The sequence below is a fragment of the Hetaerina americana genome, unplaced genomic scaffold, assembly GCF_022747635.1.
Source record: "Hetaerina americana unplaced genomic scaffold, ioHetAmer1.1.p SCAF_6, whole genome shotgun sequence".
Lineage (NCBI taxonomy): Eukaryota > Metazoa > Arthropoda > Insecta > Odonata > Calopterygidae > Hetaerina > Hetaerina americana.
The window spans coordinates 51,286,875-51,313,636 of NW_027287205.1; the positions used below are offsets into that span (position 1 = coordinate 51,286,875).

Sequence of the window (26,762 nt, forward strand, 5' to 3'; positions counted from 1 at the left end):
GCTGCGCACATGGTATCAATGTGACACATGGATTACATGTGTTATTAAGTGAAAGGTCGTTAAAAATTAAGTTTTGGCTGTATTCCTTGGACTTTCGATCATGAAGCGCAAAAATGTAAGTATTGAGGAAGCCACAGGAAAGTGAAATGTGATTATGAGTAAGGGGCTTGGAAATTAAAAAAAGGATTTAATAGCATGAGTTTTTTCTAAGTTACTGCTTAACCTAGTGGTCGTTATACGTTTTTACTTATCGTATTCTGCGCGCTACTGTTTTTACCTATTTCAGCCTTATTTTAAGTGGATATTGGTCGTTTATCTCAACTTTTTTTATTTATTTACTTAAATGGGCTCAGATTTCTGAGGCAGGACGCCAAAAAGCTGAAGATAGTGTTGTTCATGATTACCTAGGAAAGAAGACGAAGCTACACCAGGTAATACATGCTTATGCCACCGTTAATTGATGTGTACCATTGGGACAAATTTTATCAGTTAATTGATAACTTTCAGGAGAACAATGACACACCCAAGAAAAAGAAGAAACTGCCAAAAAAAGATATGCTGAAGCCTCCCACCAATGAGGAACTCAATCAGTTGAGGGAGACAGAAAATTTATTTCACTCAAATCTCTTCAGGTTGCAGGTAATCTTCGTGTATTCGTCATTAATAGGGTTGTAGATAGGCTACATAACAATAGTTTGTTCATTTTTCAGATTGAAGAAATGTTTTCCGAAATCAAAATTAAAGATCGATATGTTTCTTTATTCAAAGAATGGCTTCATAAGGCCGTAGCATTTTTCGATGGTATAGAGTCTCCGGAACCCAAGCAGGTGATCATTAGTTTGTTAAAATTGCTATTTCTGTTCATTTCAATATGATTTACCTTTTAACTCCCGTAATTAATTTTGGCTCATGTTAGCAATATCTGCATTTTCTAGATATCTTGTGGAAAGTGGATGAAGAAGCTAAAGGTAAAGTTGCCTTTCATGCAATCGCTGTCGGACGTAAAAGGCGTTTTCCAATTTGTGAAGCCGACTAATGTTAAGGTGATAGGCTCTTATGAGGCAGGTTGCTGTGTTGGACCTAATGTAAAGATAGATTTACTTCTTCATATGCCACAGGTAATGAGTTTTTCCTATCTTTATACTTTCATTTTTTGTTAGATCAATTTTGATTTGATTACCTTGGTCAAGTATAAGCATCTCTAAATGATTAGAAGTATTCAGAAGTGAGTGTCAGCTAATACCAATAATTCATGGATCCACAGAAATGTTTCCAGCGCAGTGATTCTTTGAATCATAAATATTCCTACAAAAGGGCCCTTTACTTGACTTATGTGGCTAGCAAACTTCAGGACTCAATGCTTGTCGAGGATATGAGATTCCAATATAGTTATGATAACCCATTAAGGCCTCTACTTAATGTTAAACCTGTGGGAAAATTAGGAAAGCATGTTACAGTGGTTATTCATGCAGCACCCCCATCTACTTGTTTCAAGCATTATCTTTTTTCACCTTCAAGAAGTAATGTACGAAATAACTGTGACATTACTGAAGAAAGCAGTAAAGGTAAGGAAAATTTCAATGTTAAGTCTTATTATTTGGGTGTCATATTCAGTTTACTTAAAGGCATAATAATAGTTTGAAATTAAAAGGTGTAGCATTACTATACTTAATTGTAATATGCTGATCAGCCTCAAAGCAAAACCCTCCAGTGTATGCCTATCTTCCTGCTTCAATGACGATATCCGTGCTGTATTAAATCACGCTCCTTACAAATTAAAGCTTTAATGAACCATTTATTGACATCCTTACTCACCATCTGTGTCATCTAATCACTCCTCCCTGTGAAAGCTTCTTTGTGTAATGCAATGCGTGTTCTTACTTTGACCATTTTGCTCCAAAACACTTCGAGATATGTTCTGTTCTTCACTTTGAAACTGTTCCACCTGCACTAGTTTTTGCCCTCCTATTTTAATGTTGATCTTAGCCTTTCTCCTTCTGGAAAATCACATAACCTATGTTTTATTACCTTTAAACCTCATCCCACGTCTATTGCGCTGAATTTCCAATTCACTCAACAATGCTTGCAACCCCTTGGCTGACTGACAAACTAGAGGAAAAGAAAGAAATACTTGGTTGTTCCACATATATTTTATTAACACGACCTAGGTTTCGACTTACAAAGTCATCATCAGGTGATCACCTGATGATGACTTTGTAAGTCGAAACCTAGGTCGTGTTAATAAAATATATGTGGAACAACCAAGTATTTCTTTCTTTTCCGATATGAATCGCTTCCACAAAGTGACGCCTCAGACAATTTTATTGACAAACTAGAGCTTGGTCATCAGCAAACCCAATTTATTTTACGAATCGTCCACCGACTTTCATTCCTATCTCCAGTTATTCCCATGCCTCTTCAAACCACTTCTTTCACATATACATTCAAAAGCAAAAGTGACCCCTCTTCTTAACAGTGCCTTTCCTGACTCTCCATCCACCACTTGCACCTGAGCAGTCCGTGACATGTACTGGTTGTGGATGTCTCCTTACCCTTCGATCTATTGCTATATCCAACTCTCCATTCATTATTTCTCTACAATGCACTTATATGAGTGCCTTTTCAAAATCTATGGAACAGATATTTTCATTCTAATTATATTCTAGGTTCTTTTACCCGAGGGTAGGCTGAAAACTAATGTACACATGCTTGTAGACCACAAACAAAATGACCTTCAGAAGCACTCCTGGTAGCATGTGGAAGTAACATTCCCCCTCAACATGCATGGACAGGTTTGAGGTCATTACATTCATCCAGTGTATTTTGAGAAGCGGAAGTATTGAGATGTGTTCTAACACTATGTCAACGCAAGCTAAATAGCATGCTGTTGGCAAATTTTTAACGGCTGAATAAGTGACCTCCTACAGAGATTCATCGTTGTTGAAAGGCTTTTTATGGTGATGATGCTGTTGATAGGTCTACTGTAAATTGATGGGTAGTAAAATTTGGTGGTTGCGAGCCTGGAAAAGCCATAATTGTTGATGAAACTTCTTTTGACTGTGTTTTGGGATGCTTGCCTAGTTTGTGAGACTGATTTTCTGGAATGAGGGGCAACAGTAAATTCTTCTCAGTATATTCAGACTTGAAAACACCTCCGACGTCGAGTTTATCGTGTTAAAGGCAGCCTGACACCAATAATCTTGCAACATGACAACCCTTGTCCCCACACCTCGCACATACATGGAGAGGCTCTATGAAACCTGAAATATCAACCAATTCCACACCCTTCTTATTCCCCCGATCTTGCACCTTGCAATTTTTATTTTTTTCCTCAACTCAAGAGACACCTCAAGGGTAATCATTACACCTTGGATGATGAGGTGAAAGCAGCTGTCAAGTTCTGGATTTGAGAAAAGTAAGAAGAGTTTTTCAGTGATGGAATGAAAAAACTTGTTACACGTTGGGAGAAATGTGTTAGCCTTAGTGGTGACTATGTTGAAAAATAAATAAATATGTAGAAACTTAAGAATTGTGCTTGAATGTATTATTTGCCCAATCTTGCTATTTGTTTTTGTGTGGTCTACAAGCATGTGTGCATTACTTTTCAGCCTCCCCTCGTATTAGTGATCTCATTAGTAATATGGCATCTAAATCAAACTTTTAGTTGAATAGTCTTCTCATGTGAATTCCTTTCTCTTTTTTTTGGAATAGGAAGTAACACTGGCCTGGTGAAATCTTCCAGCCAGATTACTTCTTTATAAATGCTGCAAGTTAGTCCCTAGATCTTGATCTGATTTTATACTAACATCCTAAGTTTTTTATGGGAATGTTGGCTACCTTCTCAACCTTGTTTGAATTCAATTTCCTAAATACTTTGCTGTCTTGCCGTTAAGTATGCTTGGACTGAAATTGTCCTCATCCATGTCATAGTCTTTTTCTATGTCTAAGATTTCTGGTCTAATGTGTCTGGCCAATATAGTTATTGGGGTACTATAGGAATACCCTATATATATCTTTCATCTCTCTAGAGTCTTTGCTGGTTCAGTCAAATTTCCTGACTTATCTTTTATGTATGGGTTTTCCCGTCATACTTTGTGATGGCAATTTCTCCTTCCTTTATAGTGCACCAAATTCACCCTTCCTTGACAAACTTTCCATATCCTTGCACTTTAACTTACCCCACACTTTTTGGCTCAAAGTTTCCCACCTTAGCTTATTATATAGGTCTTTCTGCCTAACACTTAGTTTACATTTTTCCATTTCCTTATCTCATCTATCTTTTTAATCATCTCATCTGTAATCAATGATTTCCTTTTCCTTCAATTTTTCGTTTTCAGAATTTGATATCCCTTTTTTGATATGTTCCTATCCATATTACCGAGCTCCCTTTCCTCACTCATGATTTCCTCTACTGCCTGCTGATACTTATTTCTTATGGTATTAGTTATTGCTTCTACGTTCTATTTTCTCAACCATATGTCATTCGTTGTCCATAAACTATAGTTGCCTACTTCACTATGAAATGTTTCCTTTTAGGAAGACCCTTAGTTATTTCTTCTGATTATCGTACAACTCAACCTCTCTCTCCATATGATTGTATGGTGGTATGTAGGCGTAATCAGTGGCTAAGTTCATTGGTTCAGAATATACTTCTACAAATAATATATTACTAGCCACTTGCTCTATGTTTACTATGCTTCTTATCTTTTTGTTAAATATTACCATGCCTCACTGAATCTCTTCCCTTCTGTATTACATTACTCTATACTTATCACTCCAGTAATGCCTACTATCCTTCCCTCTTACCTTGCAATGCCTTAAAGTATCCTAATTTTTTCTCTCCATCACTCACATCATATTTTCTAATTTCTGTGGCCTCAACAACTTCCTAACATTCCAAGTCCCTCCGTTAGCTACTCGTACATAATTTGGTCCTCTCCTGTGCCGTTATGTTGCTTTTGCTTTGCTGGCATTTCATTAGATAAATACTTGCTATTATCACTATTGCATTTGTTTTTGTTATGCATTTCATTATAATTTTCCAGCATATTTTTTATGTGCATGAAAAATTGTTGTGCTTCTAATTCATATAGTTTTATTTCAGAAACTGAATGTGATCATTCAACCCCATATTACAATAGTAGTATTTTAATTGACCTGACTGTTCATGACAATGAAAAGGTTCTTAATGAGGCCCTGTTAAATAATCAAAACTTGAAGGATGGAATAAAGCTGCTGAAGATATGGCTTCATCAACGAGAACTGGATGAGGTAAGTTGTGTGATATCCATTACTCATGCTTATATATTTTTGGTAATTTAATAATTACCTGTATCACATCAAAGATAACTCTTGCATCAAATAACTTATCATAGACCTCTGAAACCATTAAAATTACTTCATTATTTCTATGGCATGAACATGACATGTGCCCTTTGTAATTCATTTAAATATCTTTGGTTGCATTGAAAAAAATTTATGTTGCCAAAATTTTCCTATGCAGGACACTGGGTGTAATGTTTGTTTGTCTTAGTGCTCAAGTTTATATAATGGGGACTTAATTTATTCTTTTTTATGATAGTTTTCGACCCTCATGATAGACAGTTTATTATTTCTACGCAAATGCATTTGTATGTTTCTGTTTGGTTGCCTAGGCATGGATATGAAAACGTAATGTTCATACATTTTTTTCTTGTTACATTAAGTAAGCCACGTACGAGGGTGGTTTAATAAGTACCCGTATTAGAAATGATGAAACCATTTTTTCAAAAACATTTTTTATTTTTCAGCATAGTCCCCTTTTAGAAAGATGCACTTCTCCCAACGTTTCGACCATTTTTTTTAACCCCTCCAAAAAATAGGATTTGTCGAACTCTCCAAAATACGCCTCTGTCTCGGCGATAACTTCCTCGTTTGAGCTAAATTTTTTTCCCACTAGCCATTTCTTCATGTTAGGGAATAAAAAAAAGTCGCTGGGAGCTAGAGCGGATAAATACAGGGGGTGCGGCAGCAATTCATAACGTAGTTCATGCAGTTTGGCAGGGACAACTCCAGAAGAATGTGCTGGTGCGTTATCGTGGTGAAACAGCACCTTCTTTTTCGCCAAATTCAGCAGTGTCTCCTTCAAATTTTTGTCAGAGCGGACCAATAACTCACTGTAGGAATTCCCAGTGATCGTTCTTCCTTTTTCTAAAAAATCCATGAGGATGACGCCATTTGCATCCCAAAAAACCATCACCATGACCTTTCCGGCCATTCGGACCATCTTCGCCTTCTTTGGAGCAGATTCAACGGGAGAAATCCATTGTTATGATTGTTACTTAGTTTCTGGTGTGTAATGATGACTCAGGGTTTTATCAACAGTGATAACTCGACGAAGAAACACCTTCGGATCTCGCTTAAATTGCTGCAAACACTGCTTCGAAGTTGACAGCCGGATCAGCTTGTTGTCCTCCGTGAGTAATCGCGGCACCCATCGGGCCGACAATTTTTTCATCACCAACTTATCATGTAAAACATTAATTGCCATTCCGGTTGACACACCCAAGTCTTCTGCTACTTCGCACACTTTCGTTCATCCATCAGAGAGAATCGTGGCGTGGACTTTTTGAATGATTTCCTTAGTTACCACGTCTGCCGGTCGTCCTGGTTGCTCCTCATCAAAATCAGATGTTTGCCCACATTTAAATTCGTTGAACCAATATCTAATTGTGGTCATAGATGGCGAAGTGTCCCCATAAACAACATCCAACTTTGCTTTTGTCTCCTCTTATTCTTCCCATCGAAAAACAAAAAGCGAATTACCGAACGATACTGCTCTTTTTCCATCTTAGCGAAAATCATGAAACGCGTCTTACTTGAATGGTTGCCAAATCCAAACTAACCTTTAAATCAGTCTGAAATATGTTTCACCGTCGTTCGATAGATGGCAGCACACGATGATAACATAAACTTCCCTCAGGAGCGCCCTTTGTCGTCAAACACAGGTACTTATTGAACCACCCTTCTACTACTCCATTTTTGAAGGCTCTCAAAAAGAGGATAACGTCTCAAGCATAACATTGTAAAAATATTTTATTTCAATTTTCATATGAGGATAAAACAAGTAACTTTCCTCCCATAAGTTAATACAGGAACAATAGTTTCAGCAGTGTCATGAAAGGAAAATTCACACAACAATCCGACACTTACTCCAATATTCAAGATTGGTGAATGTTCTGTTGGGGTATTGAGTATTTGGTCTAAATATGAGATCACTATGCCTGAATTTTACCTTGATAATGCCACCCTTGTGTTAAAAAAGTGGTTGATTTATTGCAAAGTCAAAAGTTTATTGATAAAAGTTTTAATCTTTTTATTTTTATGTCCTCATTATTTCAGAAACTTGATTTGCAAGATATGAATCGATTTGCTTAGTATTTTAGGATCCCCTCAAATACTTGTCCTCTGTATGAAATCAGGTGAAAACCTTCATTTTCTGTCTAGGGACCACCTACATTACTGGAGTAATATCATATACCACAAAGAATATTAGTTAGCTCCTAACATTTGTGAGGTAAAGTTGCCTTATTCTTTATTTTCCTCTGAACCATGATAATTACAAGTTCATTTACTCTTAGGAACACCAAATTATGTTTGCCTTTTTTTGTGAAGTGTTTATGTTTTTCTAACGTAATACTACCACCCTCATTCGATCAGTGGATCAGATTGCTACTTTGGTTCTCGTGTTTAAATTGAGTGTTGGACTATACAAAAGAAGAATGTCATGTGTTTCTTGCATTATAAATAAGCAATGCACTGTTTGAAATATTATAGGAAGCAATAAATAAAAGAATAAATTATCTCATGGATACATAGCATTCTACTGAAGTTTATAACATTTTGAGAGAATAACTGTCCCTAGTCCTTGTGATAAGAGTCGTCAGTTCATGATGCAATAATGCCACATAATTACTTAAGGTATGGCATTGAATAGATAATCTCAGGATAAATTTCTTTATTCTTCTCTTTGCAACACATACAAGAGATAAACTTGAGAAAGCATAATATCTATGTAGACTAGAAAAGTATTTATTCTGAAAAGAGGTGGATTTTGTGAGTCAATCATTGTCATTAGTAGAAAAAAATTTATACTCTTATGGATGGAGATTCACAATGAAAAAGTCATTTAGCTGTGTCAGGATATGACTCTAGATCTCTTCAATGGTTGATTGATGGCTGCGTAAGGTACTGCCTCCACAAATGGCACCTTTCCAGTTCCTAATTGATACACACTAATTGAGGTTTAGAGAAGATTATGATGAAATGACTTAATCCTGTTAAATCTTTACTTATTTGTTTGCGCATATGTGCTTATGCATGGGAGTATACAGGTTGCCATTGTGATATCTCCTGCTATATTATTGAAACTGATTAACTTGCAGGGTTATGGAGCTTTCAGTGCATACATAATGGCCATGTATATTGTCTATCTTGCCAAAGAGAGACGGATAAGTAATGTGATGAGCAGTTACCAAGTTGTGAGAACTACATGGAATTGTCTTGGTAAGTTTCAAGTATATAACCCTTAATATGCATTTTAACCAGAGATATCTGGAACATATGGGTTTTAATGTCCTTCTTATTGTTATACACTGTCTATTCCTCCTTTCTAGCTGCATCAGATTGGACAACCAATGGCATTTCCTTAGCTCAAGCAATGAAAGTGAATAATTCATTACCCATCGAAAATTTTCATCAGCATTTTGACGTGGTATTTTTGGATGCAACGGGATACAACAATCTTTGTGCAAGTGTGTCAAAATCGACATTTATGAGAGTAAGTTATTGATTAGTTTTTTATTGCTTGCCTTGTTGACCCATTACTTCCCATATTGTACATATGGTACTTCTACCCTTGGGAGCAATTTATTGAAATTAAATTTGTATATTTTACATCTTGTAGATTTATGATAGGGTGAAAAGTTTTTGCCTGATGTTATAGAAACAAATCCACGCAAATAGGGATTAATTATAATTCTTAGAGTATATAATTAGATAAATGGAACTTTTACTGCTTTATCATATTACAACTGATAAACTAAATCCCCAAGTAATTTTTACAAAGTCAAATTCCCTTAGGTAATGATATAATATGACTATTAATGTAAATTTTAATGACTGTATTTTCCGGTGTTTAAAACTCCCTTTTTATAGACTTTTTAAAGAAAGAAATTTATACTTTTTCATGAATGTCCATTATAATTCGTCATTCCAATGTTGTAGTAATTTATGTCTTTAAAAATGTATCTAGAGAACATTGTAGCTAAGGGCTACCTTTTCACTGCATATCCCAAAATGCAGAACTTCATCTCTAAATATGTCATATGAAGAATCATTTGAAGCCTCTCTTTCAGAAACTTTATTCTTTGTGTAACAAATTTTCCTTTGTGACATCAACTACTTTCATAATTCTTAAATGATTTTATGACTGACATTTCACAGCATTCCATGAGGTTTTGACCCATTAACAAATCTGTTAAATGCTAGGCTTCTCCCTCCCTCCTGTAGGTTTCACTTCAAAATCTCCAGACTTCCAAATTTTTAAATTTCTTCTTCATATCCAAGAATGTTATTATTCTTCTAGATCTGGCCATTTTGCAATCCCATGCTGCAGGTTGTGTTTACTGTGAATAGCTTTTTGTAGTTCCTCTTCCTGTCTTCACCAAGTTCTTATCATCTTTTCAGTTGTTGTTGATCCAAAGTTCTTCTCTGCTGAGGGCAGATTCTATCTTATTCTTATCTTTATTCTATCTTTTCACAAAGAAAGACAACAGATCCCAATTTGCCAAACACCTCTTTTAGTGTACTTCTTGTTGATGCTCATATTATTTTCCTGAAGTACTTGATTCATAGCATTCAGAGTTGCTAGCAGGTCCTGTCACATTCCTGCAGCTACTATGATACCATCAGTAACAGGAGTGTATTAATTTCTTCATCACTTACCTTAACTCCTTTCTTTATTTTGGCTTCTATTTTCATTTGTTTTTCATTCTCATGGTTGTAACCTTATTCTTGTGGAGGTAATGGATTATTCTACTGTTATTGCAGTCCATTCCAAGCACTCCTAGTTAGCTAGTCATCTTGAACATTTAGTTCCATATCATGCTGTTAAAGTCCATGACTGCCATATATGATGGCTGATTTGTGTATATCATTGTCAGTACTCCCCAGCTAAGTATTTCCTCTCTTGCTCCTTGTTTTTTCTGAAGTCAAATGGATTTTTTGCAAGGCATAATGTAAAACGTTTTTGCTATAATGTCGGCTAATTTTTATGGGTAATTAGTAATCTGCATTAATCTTTTCAGTTTAATATTTTATCCTTTTTATGTTGTTTTTCAGCTAAATCAAGAATGTCATCTTGCTGTAAAATGCCTTGACAATCCTAATTTAAATAGCTTCCAAGCTCTATTCATGACAAAAATCCCTTTTTATCGACAATTTGATCAAATGATTAGGTGAGTAAATTTATGTCCTTATGCATATACTTATTTCTATTATGTGTGTATTGCAATTTAAATGTGTGTAGTGGATCACTTTTAATTATTTATAATAAGTATTATATTACACATAAATTATTATATTATAGTTATTGCTTATAATTGTGTGTTCCTATCACAATTTAATTATGTGTAGTGGCTCACCCATAAAATGGGCAAGATTAGTATAACTTGTGTTCACAAAGGAAGCTAAGAAGCAGCTTGTGGTATGATTTAATAATTTTCAATCCAAATATAAGCATAACTGCATGCATACAGAATGTAAGTTCTTTTGAAGCCATTGTGCCTGAATTTCATACCAGAATCATTTATTTACTGAAATGACTCCTATATTTTAGCACCAGCTGTAATATCTAAACTTGGTTACATATGCTACCAGGTAATTTAGCTATTAAAGGTTAGTTTTAAATGTTCCTGAAAACTATTATTTTATACTTAGTACGAGGGCGGTTTAAAAAATAAGGTCTCCTATTTTTTTTCATGAAAAATCAAATTTATTCTCAACATAGCGTGCATTGTTGGAAAGGTTGAGCATTTAGCTATTGTTCTACATAGTCGCCTTGACAATCAATCACTTTTTGCATCCTTGTAAGCAGCTTTTTCATACCGGCATCCCACCTTTCTCCCGCTGTGTCGCGAAGCCAACTGACGACTACTTCTCCAATATAAATTCATCGCCATTTAGTGAAAGTGTATGGACATCAAAAACTTGCGGAAATGGTGCAGGGAGTTTTTTTGATGGCCGGGAAAACGTCCAGGATGAGCATCGGTCGGGGCAGCCAAGTTTGCCAGAATCAATGGTGGTTCCAATTGATGAGAAGGTGCGCAATAACCGGAGAACTGCCCTTTATAAGATAAAGGAAGGCCTTAATGAAGAGAGTGGCTACTTCTCCGTGCAGAATATTGTGTCAAAGGTCCTCGGTTTCAGCAAGGTATCTCACCCAAGGAGGGTGTTGGCATCATAACAATGCTCATCCACATGTGTCACATCAAACGATCACCCTACTCAATCAATTCAGCTGGGATATCATCAACCACCCTCCTTACAGCTTGGACGTTGCCCCGAGCGACTATCACTTGTTTCCCGCTCGCAAAAAACACCTTGGAGGACAGAAATTTAAGTCAGACAAGGAAGTGCGAGAAGCAGTCATCAGTTGGCTTCATGATCATCATTTTGCATCATGATGCTGCAGGAGTAAGGTATGATGCTGGTATTAAAAAGGTGGTTATAAGGATGCCAAAAGTGATTGATCGTCAAAGCGACTATGTAGAAAAATAGCTAAATGCCCAGCCTCTCCTGCAATGTACACAAAGTTGAGAATAAATTTGATTTTTCATGAAAAAAAATAGGAGACCATACTTTTCGAATCGCCCTCATATTATCTGGACTTCCTTTTGAACACTATTTCATTCCTCATTCTTTGTGCCTTCTTCCTCCCTTCAAGCCATCCAAAAAGCCTACTAATTCCCTTCATCAACCATACTTATCTTACATTCTCCATTCTATTATAACATTCAACATTCTCTCAGTATCTCCTACTCTCAATTTTTCTACTATCTTTGCATTTTTCGGTATTCGTGATACCTAACCCCCTTGTCATTGAAAAAAAAACAGTCAACATGACCTTGACTTTCAAGCTAACTTGTCGAGATTATTTGGGGAGGGGTGGTTGATGTTTCACCGATCCATTGTGAAAGTTGCACTTATGTTTCGATGTCGTCCATAAACCCATGACTCATCACCTGTTATGATACAAGACGAGAAGGTTCCATCCTCTTTAGCTTGATCAAACAGTTTTTGACATACTTGAACTCGATGTTGTTTCTGGTCTGCTGTAATCAGGTTAGGCAGACGAGGAACTCTCGTCATCTTCCACTGATTCCCACCCCTTTTTGAACTGGGTAAACCACTCATAACGTGCATTACATTTTATAGCATCCTTACCATTAGCCTTGGTAATCAACTCAAAAAGTTTCTGTGAAGGATTTGCAGAATTTCACAGAAAAAAAGCTCCTTCAAAGTGCTCATTTCTGCCAATCTGATTTTTCACCCCTCTCCAAGAGCACCCCTTTCACGTATATGGTCATAACTAATCAACAAAGTTTTTAAAGGCAATTATTCAGGAAGTTTCTGTGGATTCAATGCCTCCAAACAGACTTAAAAAATGACAAAAGGAGGCACTCCATTCAATAAGTTCGGGATTAGTTCCATACTTGATCCACCTGGTGGCAAAGAGGGCATTAAAGTGTCATCATAAGATTTGTCTCTACACACTGAGTTGAAGCATCTCTGGAAATCTGGAGAGCAATATCATTCTAAATATTATTATTGAGATATGACTTATAATATTCTTAGCTTCTCCTTTTCAGCTTTCACAACTCTTCACAGCTAGAAAAAATAGTCCAGAAGCATTCATCAAAAGGAGAGCTTTTGGATTATGGTGTCCATTGGTCACCATTAGCATTAAAACTTATTTTAGCAAAAGTATCAGGAGCGATAGGGAGAAGGACGACTATTATTGCTGAGAAGTTATCGCCTCCAAAGTTGTGGGATGTCTCTGAGGAACCACCACCATCATTCCAGGGGTTAGCTTTGGGCATAAGACTAAATCCTGAGAGTGCATTTGATGTCATTGAAAAGGGTCCATTGGCCAATACTTCTGAGGTACTATAAACAGGGTGAATTATTGGTCTTGTGGTATTTCCGGAAGAAATAAACTCTTCAGTTCTCCAAGTAACATTCATGGCTTTAACTTAGTGTCATTCCTCTTTCAGGCTCAGGAATTCCAACGTTTTTGGGGCACTAAGGCAGAGCTTAGGAGATTCCAAGATGGAAGTGTACGGGAGGCTGTGTTGTGGGGCAATTCTGATGCCAAAATGGTTCAGAGAAGAATGGTTTGCAAGGTTGCAGTTAGCCATATCTTGAAGTCATTGAATCTTGAAGAGGGAAGCTCTTGGCAGTATTTTGCAGATCAAATGGAGAGTTTGATTAGGCGTGCTAACTCATTAGTTGTAGCCAATGAGGAGGAGTGTTTGGCAGTTGTACGTGCCACAGATAACCTATCATCCAAGCTTAGGCAACTTAAAGGACTGCCACTAGATGTGACCTCTGTCGTTGGCCTGTCTTCATCAAATCGTTATACAGATCCGTTTGCGCCCATGCCTTCAAATGGTTTGCCTGGGTCATATTTTGGGAAGGATCAGAAGAAAATGACAAAAAACTACAAACTAATAAATGGTGAAAGTGGTGAAGTGTCCCAGTGGTTACCACATGTTGAAGGTAAGACTATTAGTCCTTTAAAGGTGATTCATTTCACGTTTAACCTGAGTAGTGGCATTGGATTTAAGCAAGTGGGATGCAATTTCCAGAATATTTACTGGGTATACCTGTATTATTTCCAAGCCATGTTGTTTGTACTTGCTCTTAAAGGACTTTCAAGATTCATAATGTTTTTCATTCCAGTGTACCTATACTTTGTTCCCTATGTACTCCAGCTCCTTCCAATTTATCATTTATAATAAAAATTACAACCCATTAAAACAAGGATGGTTTTGGTGGGCGTCTGAAACACAGTGACCTAGTGTGACCTTGTTTATTAAGTAGATTAGGTGACTGCAGTGGAAGGTAAAGAGCAAACTAGACTACTACTGCAGCACAAGGATACAGCAATAGTCGTTTAAGTTTTTATCATTATGCTTTTTGTTGAGGAATACTTTGATTCATTACAACAGTGTAAGATATCCCCTGCATTAAATTGGTATCTGCCAAATCCCTGAATTCCCTTGTTCGATGATAAATTTTTCAGGCTGTCTTATCTCCTAGTGTCAGTGATTTTCATGGGCATGTATACAATTTTGTCAAGAATTATTATGGATTTAGTCGGGCTATCATCTTGCATTAATGAATGTCACACAAGCGAGAACATTAGCAATGATTACTAAATTTTAGCTTCTAAAAGAAATGTTGCATACATTTTCAATTACCTTCTATTTATTTCATATTGATGGCATAAAGCCATCTTTTTAATATCTGAATTGGAACTCAATGTATAGCCAAATGAGAATAAAATGAAATAGGCAGATTGGCCAATAAATGACCGCTTATTTAGGCATTGTCATTGTGACCCTGGTAACTCCTGTAGCATTAATTACCATTGAATTGTGAAATATCATGCCACACATAAATATATTAAAAGAACATTTTGGTTATTAAAGTGGTATTTATGAATAGTTTATTTTAAAATGTTAATATGTATTATTTAGTTATTCATAACCTTTACTTTCCTGTTCATTTTATTTCTGTTACAGTGATCATTCAGTTGGGTGTCAGCAGTAAGTGGCCTAGCACTCTAGATGCTATTCGCCGTGTCAAGGCAGCATTTCACATTAAAATTGCTGATTCATTAAGAGAACAGTTTAAACTAGTGGTTCAAGCATACACAGAATTTATAGATGTGTATCAAGTGAGTAGTTATTTCACATCTTTTCTTCTGTTTCATTTCAGAAGTATTTACCTGAATCCAATACGATATTTTTTCAATGATATTGTCTCATTCATGGAAGGTTTTAAAGTGCTTTCCGATTGTATGGTCGCCAATTATATATGTGTAATGGGTACCTCATCATCATTTCCAGGATGGCTATGTGTTCAGGATATATTTATCATGTCCCCGTGAAATATCCCTTATGAAGGAATACAGAGACACAGATGGCATGATCAAATATAAATCCACTGAAGAGGCTGTTGCTTTAGAGAAGAAAACAATTCATCTACCTAAATTAAGTAGTGCTTTGCATGGGTGAGTTTTTCCTGCCTCGGTCAGCAGTGGACCACATTGTTTTAAATAAGTTCTTTCTGTGAGTTTAATTAGAATTTAAATAAGTAAATAATAAAAACAGATTCTCACATCTTTCAATGATGAATTAATACTAATTTCATGTCTATTTAATTCTTATATTTGTAATATTTTTTTGTACAGACTACAACAAAGTTTTGGGGCATATGGTTCTGCTTGCTGCCTTGCAAAGCGGTGGGTTGCATCACATCTTCTTCTGTCTGATCAGCACCTCCCAGAGATTTGTGTTGAGCTCCTAGTGGCATCATTGTTTCTTTCCCCGGAGCCACTCATTGCGCCAAACCAGCCTCAAGCCGCCTTTCTTCGATTTCTCAACCTTCTTGCAACTTGTGATTGGTCCTCACATCTACTCATTTTAAATTTTAATGAGGAAATGAGCAGTGAGTTGTGTATACTTCATCTTTATTTCTCAGCTATTAGCATTTTTAAAAAAATATGTATTTGAATTCAAATGTGATCAGTCTAATAACCTGGAAAGCAGGAATTTTCACCATATAAAAATTATTTTCCTTGATGAAGACTCGAACCTAGATCCCCTCAATAGCCAGCAGTGTGCCTTAACCAATTAGGCCACCAAGGCAGTCTCTTATATTCAAAATTTTTAAGGGCTTTAAGGTATGAAGATATTATTTATTTTGAATAATGAAAGAAGACACTTTGCTTTTCCATATAGAATTTTTTTTATTACGACCGATGTTTCAGTGCAGCATAATATCTTCGGGTACTGAATATGTTATGCTGTAATGAAACCTAGGTTGTAGTAAAAAAATTCTCTGTAGGAAAGCCAAGTGTCCTCTTTCATCATGAAGGATTTCCACCATGTTAGTCATGTATATATTTTATTTTATTTATGTAGTAGTGATTCAAAAACAGGCTAGTTTCAGCCTTTTACAATGGAATATAAACATGAAATAACAACAAGAACTACCACAAGCGTCAAAATCATGGGTGGGAGGAAATTTTACGAAGGCTGGAATTGAATCCGTGATCTCTGGGTTGTAAGCTTTGGAAATGAGACAGTAGAATATGGAATGTGCCTGTGTTTTCTTGGTTTATATTTAAAATGGTGACTCTTTTAGATTTGTGATTACATGACTTAGCTTTGGTCTCAGACATTGGATCACTTTTGATTGTTGTGCAAATTTCTTAGAAAGCTAGGGTTACTACCACTGCCAAATATACTAAATATTAATTACCAAAATAAATTCTACAGCCAGGGAAAAATCATAGTTATTTTTGTTATCATTACTTTCCACTTCAAATTATGCATTCATGGCATAATTTGATGCTATATGTAATTTTTATTTTAATATTCTATGAGTGTTCAATATGTACCATCATAATCAATTCCCATTCCTTCTATGAATGCCAAAAATAAGTTTTTATTCACATTATCATTATTAACACTCCTCATTTCCCTGTCCCAAACACACGGTATGTCAAATATGCATGTAATTAAATAATTGAAATGTATTCCAGTGGCCACTATCACTGCTTTGTTAAAGCAATGGAAAAATAGGGCAATCCTAATAAATAAATGTGATTCAAAACAGGAGATAGGTTTCAAGTTACAGTATGGCACTATCAAAAATCATGGTAAAATTTATCAAGATAGTTACCTATACTTAAGTGACTCTAGCTGTGCACAAATTCATTATTTTACACACCACAACAGTTAATCGATGATCAATTTATGCTTATCATTAATTTTTCCTTAAATGGCCAGACTGAAATGCATTGAATTTCAAAAATTATTGTTAATTGTTCATGTATTTCAAATTTTGTGTTATGATATTAATTGGTGTGCTAGCCTGATCATAATCTGAATATGTTTTTTAACTTTAAGGGCAAGATGTGTTGGGTGTTGAAAATAGTTTTGGGAGCATGGAAAGGACTAGCCTTCCACCTTTGGTCATTGCAACACCCTACAACCATACTGGTGACCATTGGACGAGAGAGGCACCCTCAGTTCAGGTTCTTATCCGACTAGCCCAGTTGGCGCAGCAATCACTTCAAGTCATAGAAGCCAAATTATACACCAGAAGTCTAGTGGGTTTTAAGGTTTGTTGCAAGACTTTTTTTTACTAAGTTCTTTACTCCCACTATATCATTGCCCTTGTGATACATGCATAAACTTTAATAGAGCTTTGTCTATGCAATTTTTATTGGTTATGGTTTTTAATATGATCTAAAGATAGAAAGTGTAATGCATTATCATGGATATGTGAACAGAAATGAGGAAAGAGTGTTCCTATTACACATGGCAAATTTAGGGTATGTTCTCATACTCCTTTGCAAGATGACTGATCGCAAAATTTATTAATTTTACTTATACCTTCCGTGTTACCACATAATACTGCACAAGACTCCCTTTTGGCAGTGTATTATTATCCTGATTCTTTCTGTGTTTTAAAGCATGATAGCTCCTAATATGAGAGTTCTCTCCAGTCTGTACTGTGTTTCTCATTATCTCCTTACACCGGGGGCTAATCTGGTAAAATCATTCTCATTAGGTGGGTTATGTTTTGCTACAGAAAAGTTACAAACTTCACTTGTACTTGGTAAGGGACTGATGTACTTGCAGTCATTGGTTACACTCCATAGTATTAAATATGTTATGAATGTTTAAAAGAATACAAAGTCATAGATATTCTTTCCCTATTGTTTCCTCTTTCCCCTTACCTTTGTAACTTTTTGGAATTGTTCCATGATGAATAATTTAAAAATAAAACTTTGTGATTCCACATGAAAAATAAACTTAAATGCAACCCAGGTTTCACTGCAGTGCAGTATCACCAGGCAGGTATCAATAGGCAGGTTTGCCTGATTATGCTGCAATGCAGTGAACCTAAAATTGCATTGAATTTTACTTTTCGTGTGGATTTATAGTTTTATTCTGATGTTCATCATTTGCGCCAATGTAAACCAAACAAAGATTGTCATGTTTTTTTAGAAAGAGGAAGACTAAAATGTTTTAATTGGAGGTGATAAACTTGAGCTGGTGGAACAGTTTTCACATCTTGGTGGTGTTTGGGGCCAAAATGCTCAAAGTAGTGCTGACAGCAAGAATAAGTGTTGCATTAGGAAAAGAAGCTTTCATAATTTGGAGGTAACTGAAAACGGGTACTTAAAGGATGTTTAGAAAAAACTTGTTAAAATTTTTATATGAAGCGTGGTTTTTCATGGTGAGGAAGCATTGTCATTGAAGCAAGATGGTGGGCAAGGATTTGGCAGTCTTTTGAGATGTGGATGAAGGATAGAAAAGGTTAAATAGATGGAAAGATAAGCAAATGAAGAAGTACTAGGCATGATGGGACTGGAGAAAGTTTTGATGGGAGATATTCAAAGAAGTTAAGAAAGATAGATGCAGAGCATTTTGATTGGCGATAGAATACTGAAGACTGGGTAATAAATTAATTAAGTGTTAATTGTAGTATGGGTTGTCAAGGTGTCATGTAATGTAGACTTAAAAATGTTAACTGTGTTAGTCCATGCCCATCTAAAACTGACCTTAACTGATATAAATAAATTACAAATAATGTGATAAAATAGCTGGCTTGAATGCAAGCCTTCACAAAATTAGCAGTATTTGTTGGAGAATCTGTGAAATTTCCCCTTGCACAGATAGATTTGCAGTGTGTGCAGATTTCCTGCTGTCATTATTGACAATTTTTTTCTCTAAATAAATGAGTTTGTTATGAGTTGATAATATCATAAATTTCACTCATTCTAAATTTCACTTTAAAACTTCACTTGCTTATTTAACTTTATAGTTTTATATTTCTGTTGTTTTTCTGGTCATCTAATGATTTTGACCAATCAAGTGCTGAATTACTACGTCAATCATAAGGCTTTGGATTTGAAATGGATTTGAGGTTAATCAATCAAAGGATGTCACTTGAATATCTAATTATCTGGTGAAATTGGTGCATTTATCAATGTTGTAACATAATGGCAATATTTGCTGTGACAGAAATAATCAGAAAATGTGGTGAATGGAAATTAGAGGTTAAATTTAGTATTGATAAAATTTTATTTAAAGATGAGCTATTGAAGAGCTATTTTATTTAAGGAAGAATTACTTTTTTTTTAATTTCAGGTACTGACAATCAGCGTTTTTTCATTGAGCAGCACAATCGGTTAAAGAATATTATTTCAAGTGCAAAAATATATGATACAAGTATCAATAATAATATGTGAAATTATAAATTTGCCATTATTGAATCAGTAACATTCACCTGATAAAATGAAATCTTAAATAATTGGCTCTGTGAGCATGCAAAACCATGTCTCTTCCCTGTAAAATGGCACATATAGGTAGGCATTGGCCTTCAATAAGAAGTTAGTTTTAACCCATGCTTGTGTTCGGAAACAACACTGCAAAGTTCATTTTTAAGAATATAAAGTCCTTGCTGAAGGGTGTAATCTTGCAGTGTTCTGATTGAGTTGAAGGAATCAACTAAGGGTAATAAAATCAAAATTGGGAAAATTCATCTGCAAAATATGCTTAAATAAGTATTTTGATAACTGGTAAAAAGCCATCAATCTCCATGTTGCAAATTTATTCAATGAATGCTAATCAGAGATACTATTTTTTATCATACATGTTGTGTGTATAAATATAATTTTACTGTGAGTTTATTTCTAAAGCTAATACTTATTTCTCTGAGCAGCAGATATTTAGACCCCCATTGGCGCCTTATGACCTGGTGCTGCACTTGCATCCTCAAATGGTTCCACGCTTAAAAGAAGCTGTGGATCCTGTTTTTGCCAAGAAAAAGGATGAGGGAAATCGCCCACTTGTGTCGACTGTTTTTTTGGAAGGAGCCCTCCCTCCAGTTGCCTTTGACCCTGTGCAGTTATTTTTGAAAGAATTGGAGGTAATTGCTAATTCTAACTTCCATAGATCTATGAAATGAAAATAGATGTGCCAGGAATCTTCTTGCAAACGTATTTAAAATTTTCTAATGGTATTATTCATAAGATTGTTGAAAAAATGACATATTGAATCAGGGGAAAGTTTAGACAGATAATTGATGCTCTTAGTTTAAAAATATTTTTTATGTATCTATTCTTAGATTGACTGACAATCCTCAAATAAATCAGGATTTGAGGAGGAAGAATATTTGTATCGCTGACATTGGTTTCATATTAATTCCTCTCAATCGCATGTACAGCATCCTGCCCACAACTTCCTGATCTGTTAGTCTATTATTTATCCCTTTCCTCCAGAGTGGGTTGGTGGGAGTTCACTCCCTCCTCTTGGCAATAGACATTCCTTCTGAATTAAAAGGGGATGAGGGAAGAAATACACACTTCTCTCTATCTCTCTCATAAGGACACTCCTCGATATTCCTTTGCCCTTATTAGCACATTTTGGTCACCTTTTTCGCATGTTCAACCAAAGAAAAATGAACAATCAAATGACAAAATACCCAAAACTAGTGTATGTTGAAAGACACTTTTTGGTGTAAAAAATCAAAATTAATTCTAACTATATTTCAATTAGGTTAATAGCTGTAAAGCAATTGTTGTAGTGTGTGGTTAAAAGGGAATGATTACGAGAATAATAATTTTAGATTTTATTTTTTAGCATATAACACATTTATAATGATATTTGTTTTGAAAATTTTAGTGTCAGTGTTATCAAAATGGAGCAAGTACAACCATTTTTTTATATTGGAAGTGAGACTTGTGCTTGTATATTCTACCATGGAAAGACATGTTGCTCAAAGGCAGATTTTGACTGAAAAAATGCACAGTTGTCTATGTGAAGTTGATGGGAAAAATATGAAACATAAATGTAGCAGCATTAGAGCAAAAGGTCTGCCATCCAAAGTTATCCCGCTAATACATTGTGCTGGATGCATCAAACTGAAATGCCAGCTTCTATTGTATGCAGTGACTTTGGAATTGATCCTTAGACCCCAGTCATTATTTTTGCTATTTACATGGGCCAATGTACATTGTAAAAGCATACCCAGGTGATAGATACATTTGAGTACAAAAAATTGATGGAGTTCAGGTGTAACAGAATGGTACATCTTGAGTATTTATATGGCCTGCATAGTAATGAGTTGGTCAATAATTGAAAAATTTATGTTTTTAGTTTCAAATTTCTTTTTTGACATTTTAAAATGTTTTTCTCCTTAATATTTCAGGAGAGCTACAGTGATTTTGCTCTGTTTTTTTATGACTGCTATGGAGGAAATTTCATTGGTGTATTATGGAAACCCACTGCTTTTGAAGAGAAGGACGTTAAGGTATTTTATCATAAAATAAAAGAATATTTGTTCTTAGGGCTGGTGCTATGACTTCTTTTTTTCAGTTAGCTAGATTGCAGGTAAGCCATCTCATGCTTTAAATTAAATTCATGCTAACTTTTTAAAATTTTATAATAATCATCGTAGCAATTTTACTGACTGCATAAAGAAATAATTCGTAATTGCATGCATATACATCACAAATTGTGGCCAAATTAACATGCCATTAAAAAAATATACTCCCCATGCTGAAAAGAATAATCAAATGAATAAATATTCACATGTGTGTAAATTTGGCATCCCTGTTCTTTGTGGGTTTACACCTTACAATTACAATCTAAATTAACTTTTATATAAGTAAAATGTATTTTGAAGCCTTTTGAATGCATCAATTTTTTTAAACAACGTGAGGTATCTTTAACCCTTTGCGGTCCAACGTCGAGTCGGACTCGACAGTCTCAGCGTAAGTATCTGGTCCAACGTCGAGTCAGGCTCGACAGAGCTGCGTGCGGCATTTATACGCCTTATCAGTATGGTTCTACCATCAGGTGTCATTTGGTTGTACTTCTTAGACCTACTTAAACCTTCCCGCGTGTCTTTCTTGGATGTAATACCTTTTAAGGATATGAATACAATGAAACACGTGATGTTCGATTTTGCGTAGTTTACGATCGTAGCTGACGCAATTGAGCGTTCGTTGACATTATTTTTCAGTGTTTTTCAACTAACTTTGGAGGTTTCTGCAACCTATAGGTTAGTTCTTTTGTAAAATTACCTAATTATTAGAATGTATTATTATTCCGTTCCAAATATTGCGCACATTATGCATAGTAAAGTCAGTTTTCGCTGTTTTTTATACCAGTGATTAATTTCTATGGATTTCATTTACAAGCTCTCTTCTTATTTTTAGTGGTTCAAAAATGGATGAAGATGAGATAAGAAAAGAAATTTATGCTGATAGTAGTGACGAAGATGACTATATGTGTGACGTTGATGACGAGTTTGCAGATTTGTCTAGTGAAGAAGATTGCAACTTCGGGAATGATTTGGATCAAATTGTGACAAGACAGGTTCGTAAGAGACACAGAGCTGATCCTGGACCATCCACTGCTATTACTGACTCAGAATCAGATGAAGAAATAGTGTTTACTAGGCCAAGGGGACGTGCTAGAGTCATTGAAAGTGAATGTGAGGTTTCTGATAGCACGGTAAGTGATGAGAATGTAGTAAGTCTGAACTGCAGTAGAACTGAAAGAAGTAAACATTCGAATGTTATTGGGTACCAGAATGTTACTCACCAGGACAATGAACCTCCAAGAATATTTTATAACACAGGACAGAAAACCAAAGGTCCGCAGATTCCTGCTAGCTGTAGTTCGCCACTCGATTATTTTCGATTATTTTTCACTCCAAATCTAGTGAGAAAAATAATAATGGAGACCAATATTTATGCAAGGAGGAAGATAGAAAGTAAAAGACTATCTAAATACTCTGTGTGGCATAGCTGGCATGATGTGTCAGAAGAAGAAATGTGGGCTTTTTTGGGGGTTATTGTAAACATGGGGTTGATTGGCCATCAAGATATGAACGACTATTGGTCCCAAGATTTCATATCCAGAGTTCCTTTTTTCAGTGAAATTTTCACCAGAAAACGATTTTTTCAAATTTTTTGGATGATTCACTTAGAGACGACAAGCCCAAATGACCACAGTTTGAAAACAAGAGCCCTACCCTAGCAAAGGAGTTAGCTGCCTTAGGATGCCACCTAACTGGGACTCTTGTTACTAATAGGAAAGATGTCCCTAAAATCTTCAAGAAGGCCAAGCTGAAGAAAGGAGAGAAAATTGCTTTTAGAAGTGAAGATGATATTCTCTTCCTCTCCTGGAGAGATAAACGCGTTGTTTCTTTGCTCAGTACTTAGAGCACATCATCTTCGGAGGCTGTTTCAAGGAAAGCAAAGGGAACTTGTCAGATTCAAGAGGTTGAGAAGCCAAGTGTCGTTGTGCACTATACAAAATATATGGGCGCAGTGGACACTGCAGATCAATATACCTCTTCCTACTGCTTCCTTCGAAAGACTCTAAAGTGGTGGCGAAAGCTGTTTTTCTGGGGCATGGAGGTATCAATAATAAATGGGTATATCCTTTACCAGGAAAACTGCAAGATTCAAAATAAAAACCTATAAGTCACCTAAGATTCAGGAGGCAGTTGTTGATGGAGCTAGTTGGCAACTTCCGCCAGGGAACTTCTGCAACCAAGAGAGGAAGAACTTCCGATTCAGACAAGGAGCAGAGACTAAATGGGAAGCTCCATATAATTGTTCCGCATCCAGAGGGAAAGCACAAAGACTGTCTTGTGTGTTCGAAAAGAAATGTGCTGGGTGGAAGAAGGGAGACAATCTATATATGTGAAACTTGTGACCGTAATCCTGGACTACATGTGGGAAATTGCTTCAAAAGATACCACACGCTTAAAGATTTTAAAGAATAAATTAAATCATTCGATGTGCTTCACTATAATAAAGAGGAAACCCGCAGTAAAAAAATGCAAATATGAACAATAAAATATAAAACATTAGCATCTGACGTTTTATTTCTTTTTTTCCAAAAATAATTTGGACCAGACTGTTGTAATTCCGAAATAAATATTGGACCGCAAAGGGTTAAATGATTGATTTTATCATTATATGTAATTAAAGATATTCTGAAATTAGCTATTGTGACAGTGGTATTGAAATGCAAGATAGTTAAGATAACCCTCTTATTAGATAAGATTGGAAAGTGCCCCTCTTGTTGGAGAAATTGTAAGTGTAATTTTCATTTGGAAGTTTGGTATTTCATGAAACACCATGCAATCTGAAAAAGAAGATGACTAAAGTTCTTCCTCATGCGATTTGCTCTTAAATTTGATAACATTTGCGCAATATATATTGCATAACTATTGTTTTGTTAAATGTATTTATGAATGATTTTTATGCTTAATGGTTGGAGAAAATTTGCAATATACAACCCCCCAACCCAATATAGTCCAGATTAGCAAGGGTTTACTATATCTTTTGGATTTCCAGTGTGGTTTGCCTAGTAATTGTATTTGGTTATTTCTCAGGTGTCACACTTCAATGGCCGCAAATTGAGCCTGCAGAAATCAAAATTAATTTTGAATTTGGATGCAATCATTGAAGACTTTTACATTCTTGGCAAAGGACTTGTGTTAAATATATCTATGAAATGTACAAACAAAAGCTGATTTTTTAAAAGGGACAAATAAACTTTCTGATTTTTTTAAATTTTTGTTTCTCATTTAAAATATAAATTATTAATATTTGATCCATTTTTCAGGGCCTTCTAATGCAATATAGGATAAAGAGAAATATATGTGCAAAATAAGAAATATGTACTTATCCTTCAAATAAGGAGCACAAAGTGATTTCACTTTCAAGATGTGACAGAATGGGCTTATTGTATTCTGGTATTTAGACTAATTTACATGGATGGATATTGGTTTATTATTCGTAATTTTCACTGTTTCTGTCCCATGAAGGTAAACTAATGGTTTACATCCTTCCAGGTGATGTGAAATATAAATGATAAATCATCGGCGTGTAAAAAATTACTTCTTAGCCAATTTTTTAATCTATAATTGCACATTTTTTGCAAAAAGTCGTAATTGTATTTCATTATTTGAATTTGCTGCAGGTATCTCAAACCCAGAGTGAATGAATAGTAGATGTGTCTACCTTGTTCATCCTGGTAGGAATTCATTTTCCGTAACTCATCTCTTGGCATGGATTTTAAATAGAAATGTTTCTAGGTGGTTACACTAAGAATGGTGAATACTTAGTTCAGTCATTCCTCAATGCAGAAAAGTGATGTTTTATTATTATGGTATACATCTACATTGTGCTCTATGTAAAAGTGGGTACTTCTAGTATAATTCATAAGAAGGCTAAAAATCTACGGTGATTATGATAGTATGTTTATAAATATAAAATTTAACTTATGAAGTCATCTATACGGATAACATAATTTATGTTTGAGTTTTATGTGAAATACCTCTAAAAAAATTTTGTCCTGGAGATAGACCGTTTATCCCAACCCATAAGATGAACTATTTTTTAATACTCACGTGTGGTGCTGCTGGGGATTAGAAGAGAATTAGTTCAAAATGCACTGAAATCAGCCTACATCTTTTGGGCCCGGATAGGATACACAGGTATAACTTTGACCTTAATGCGCAAACCGATTCACCGGAAAAATACTTAATGTAGAGGATTTTATCTTACATCAGGCATAGAATATGGTTGCCTTTATTACAAAATTTTGATGAGGTCAGTGGTAAAAAACTGAGTTTTAATATTTAATTGAAAGGGCTGCTTACAAAAATTGCAGATAAATCATAAATGTAGGGTGTTCAGTTAATTCTCACATGTGGTGCTGCTGGAAATTTTAAGAAAATTTGTGAAATCTCTATGGAATATCAACCTTATTTGATTTTCCTTCAATATATATACTTCTTGCACGGTTTTCTCCTCTTTCTTGAAATGAGATAGCATTTGATCATTATAGTAATATTGTCTTCACTCGGGTGGTATTTGTGATTGTTTTTGTAATTCCTCTTATATTCATCAAAATACATTCTATTAGGAATCATATCTCCTGGCATTTTACAAGTTTATATTTCTTTTTAGTGATTTTTATGTAGGGTATTTGCCAATTTCAATGTTGATACATAAACAGCCTACCTCTTTTCTTTTTCCAACTTTGATTTATGCACTATAAAACAGTTATTTGATGTATCCAGGAGCAACACCATGATGAGATTCCTAACTGTTAGCATTTTGTGATTGGCTATTAAAATAATAAATTTCGTAGTGCATTGACAGATATTATGGTAAACCTTGATTATTGAAGGAAGAGGAACATGCTTAATTAGCTGTCTGTGGGATTAGGCCTTTTCCACACAATGTTTGAATATATCTATTTCATGGTGTACAGTTGGACTGTATGCATATTTCAACAGGATTAAAATTTCAAGCCCCTTAACCTCCTTTTCCCTGCTGTTTTATTTTTGTGCATGGATTTTCGATGACTGATGCCCTAACATAC

At 35.3% G+C, this 26,762-nt stretch overlaps 1 protein-coding gene across 1 annotated transcript; it reads left to right on the plus strand.

The window, feature by feature from the left end:
* The first annotated feature begins 7 nt into the window (after window positions 1–7).
* On the plus strand, window positions 8–24,920 carry Mat89Ba (nucleolar protein 6 Mat89Ba). Its single transcript, XM_071594080.1, has 19 exons — window positions 8–115; window positions 354–431; window positions 508–639; window positions 711–827; window positions 936–1,118; window positions 1,265–1,565; window positions 5,105–5,271; window positions 8,424–8,544; window positions 8,655–8,818; window positions 10,381–10,496; window positions 12,909–13,203; window positions 13,314–13,818; window positions 14,847–15,001; window positions 15,174–15,337; window positions 15,518–15,774; window positions 17,241–17,455; window positions 20,068–20,274; window positions 21,556–21,657; window positions 24,763–24,920. Exons 1-19 carry the CDS (start codon window positions 101–103, stop codon window positions 24,901–24,903), a joined length of 3,435 nt encoding a protein of 1,144 aa, XP_071450181.1. The 5' UTR covers window positions 8–100; the 3' UTR covers window positions 24,904–24,920.
* The last annotated feature ends 1,842 nt before the right edge of the window (window positions 24,921–26,762 follow it).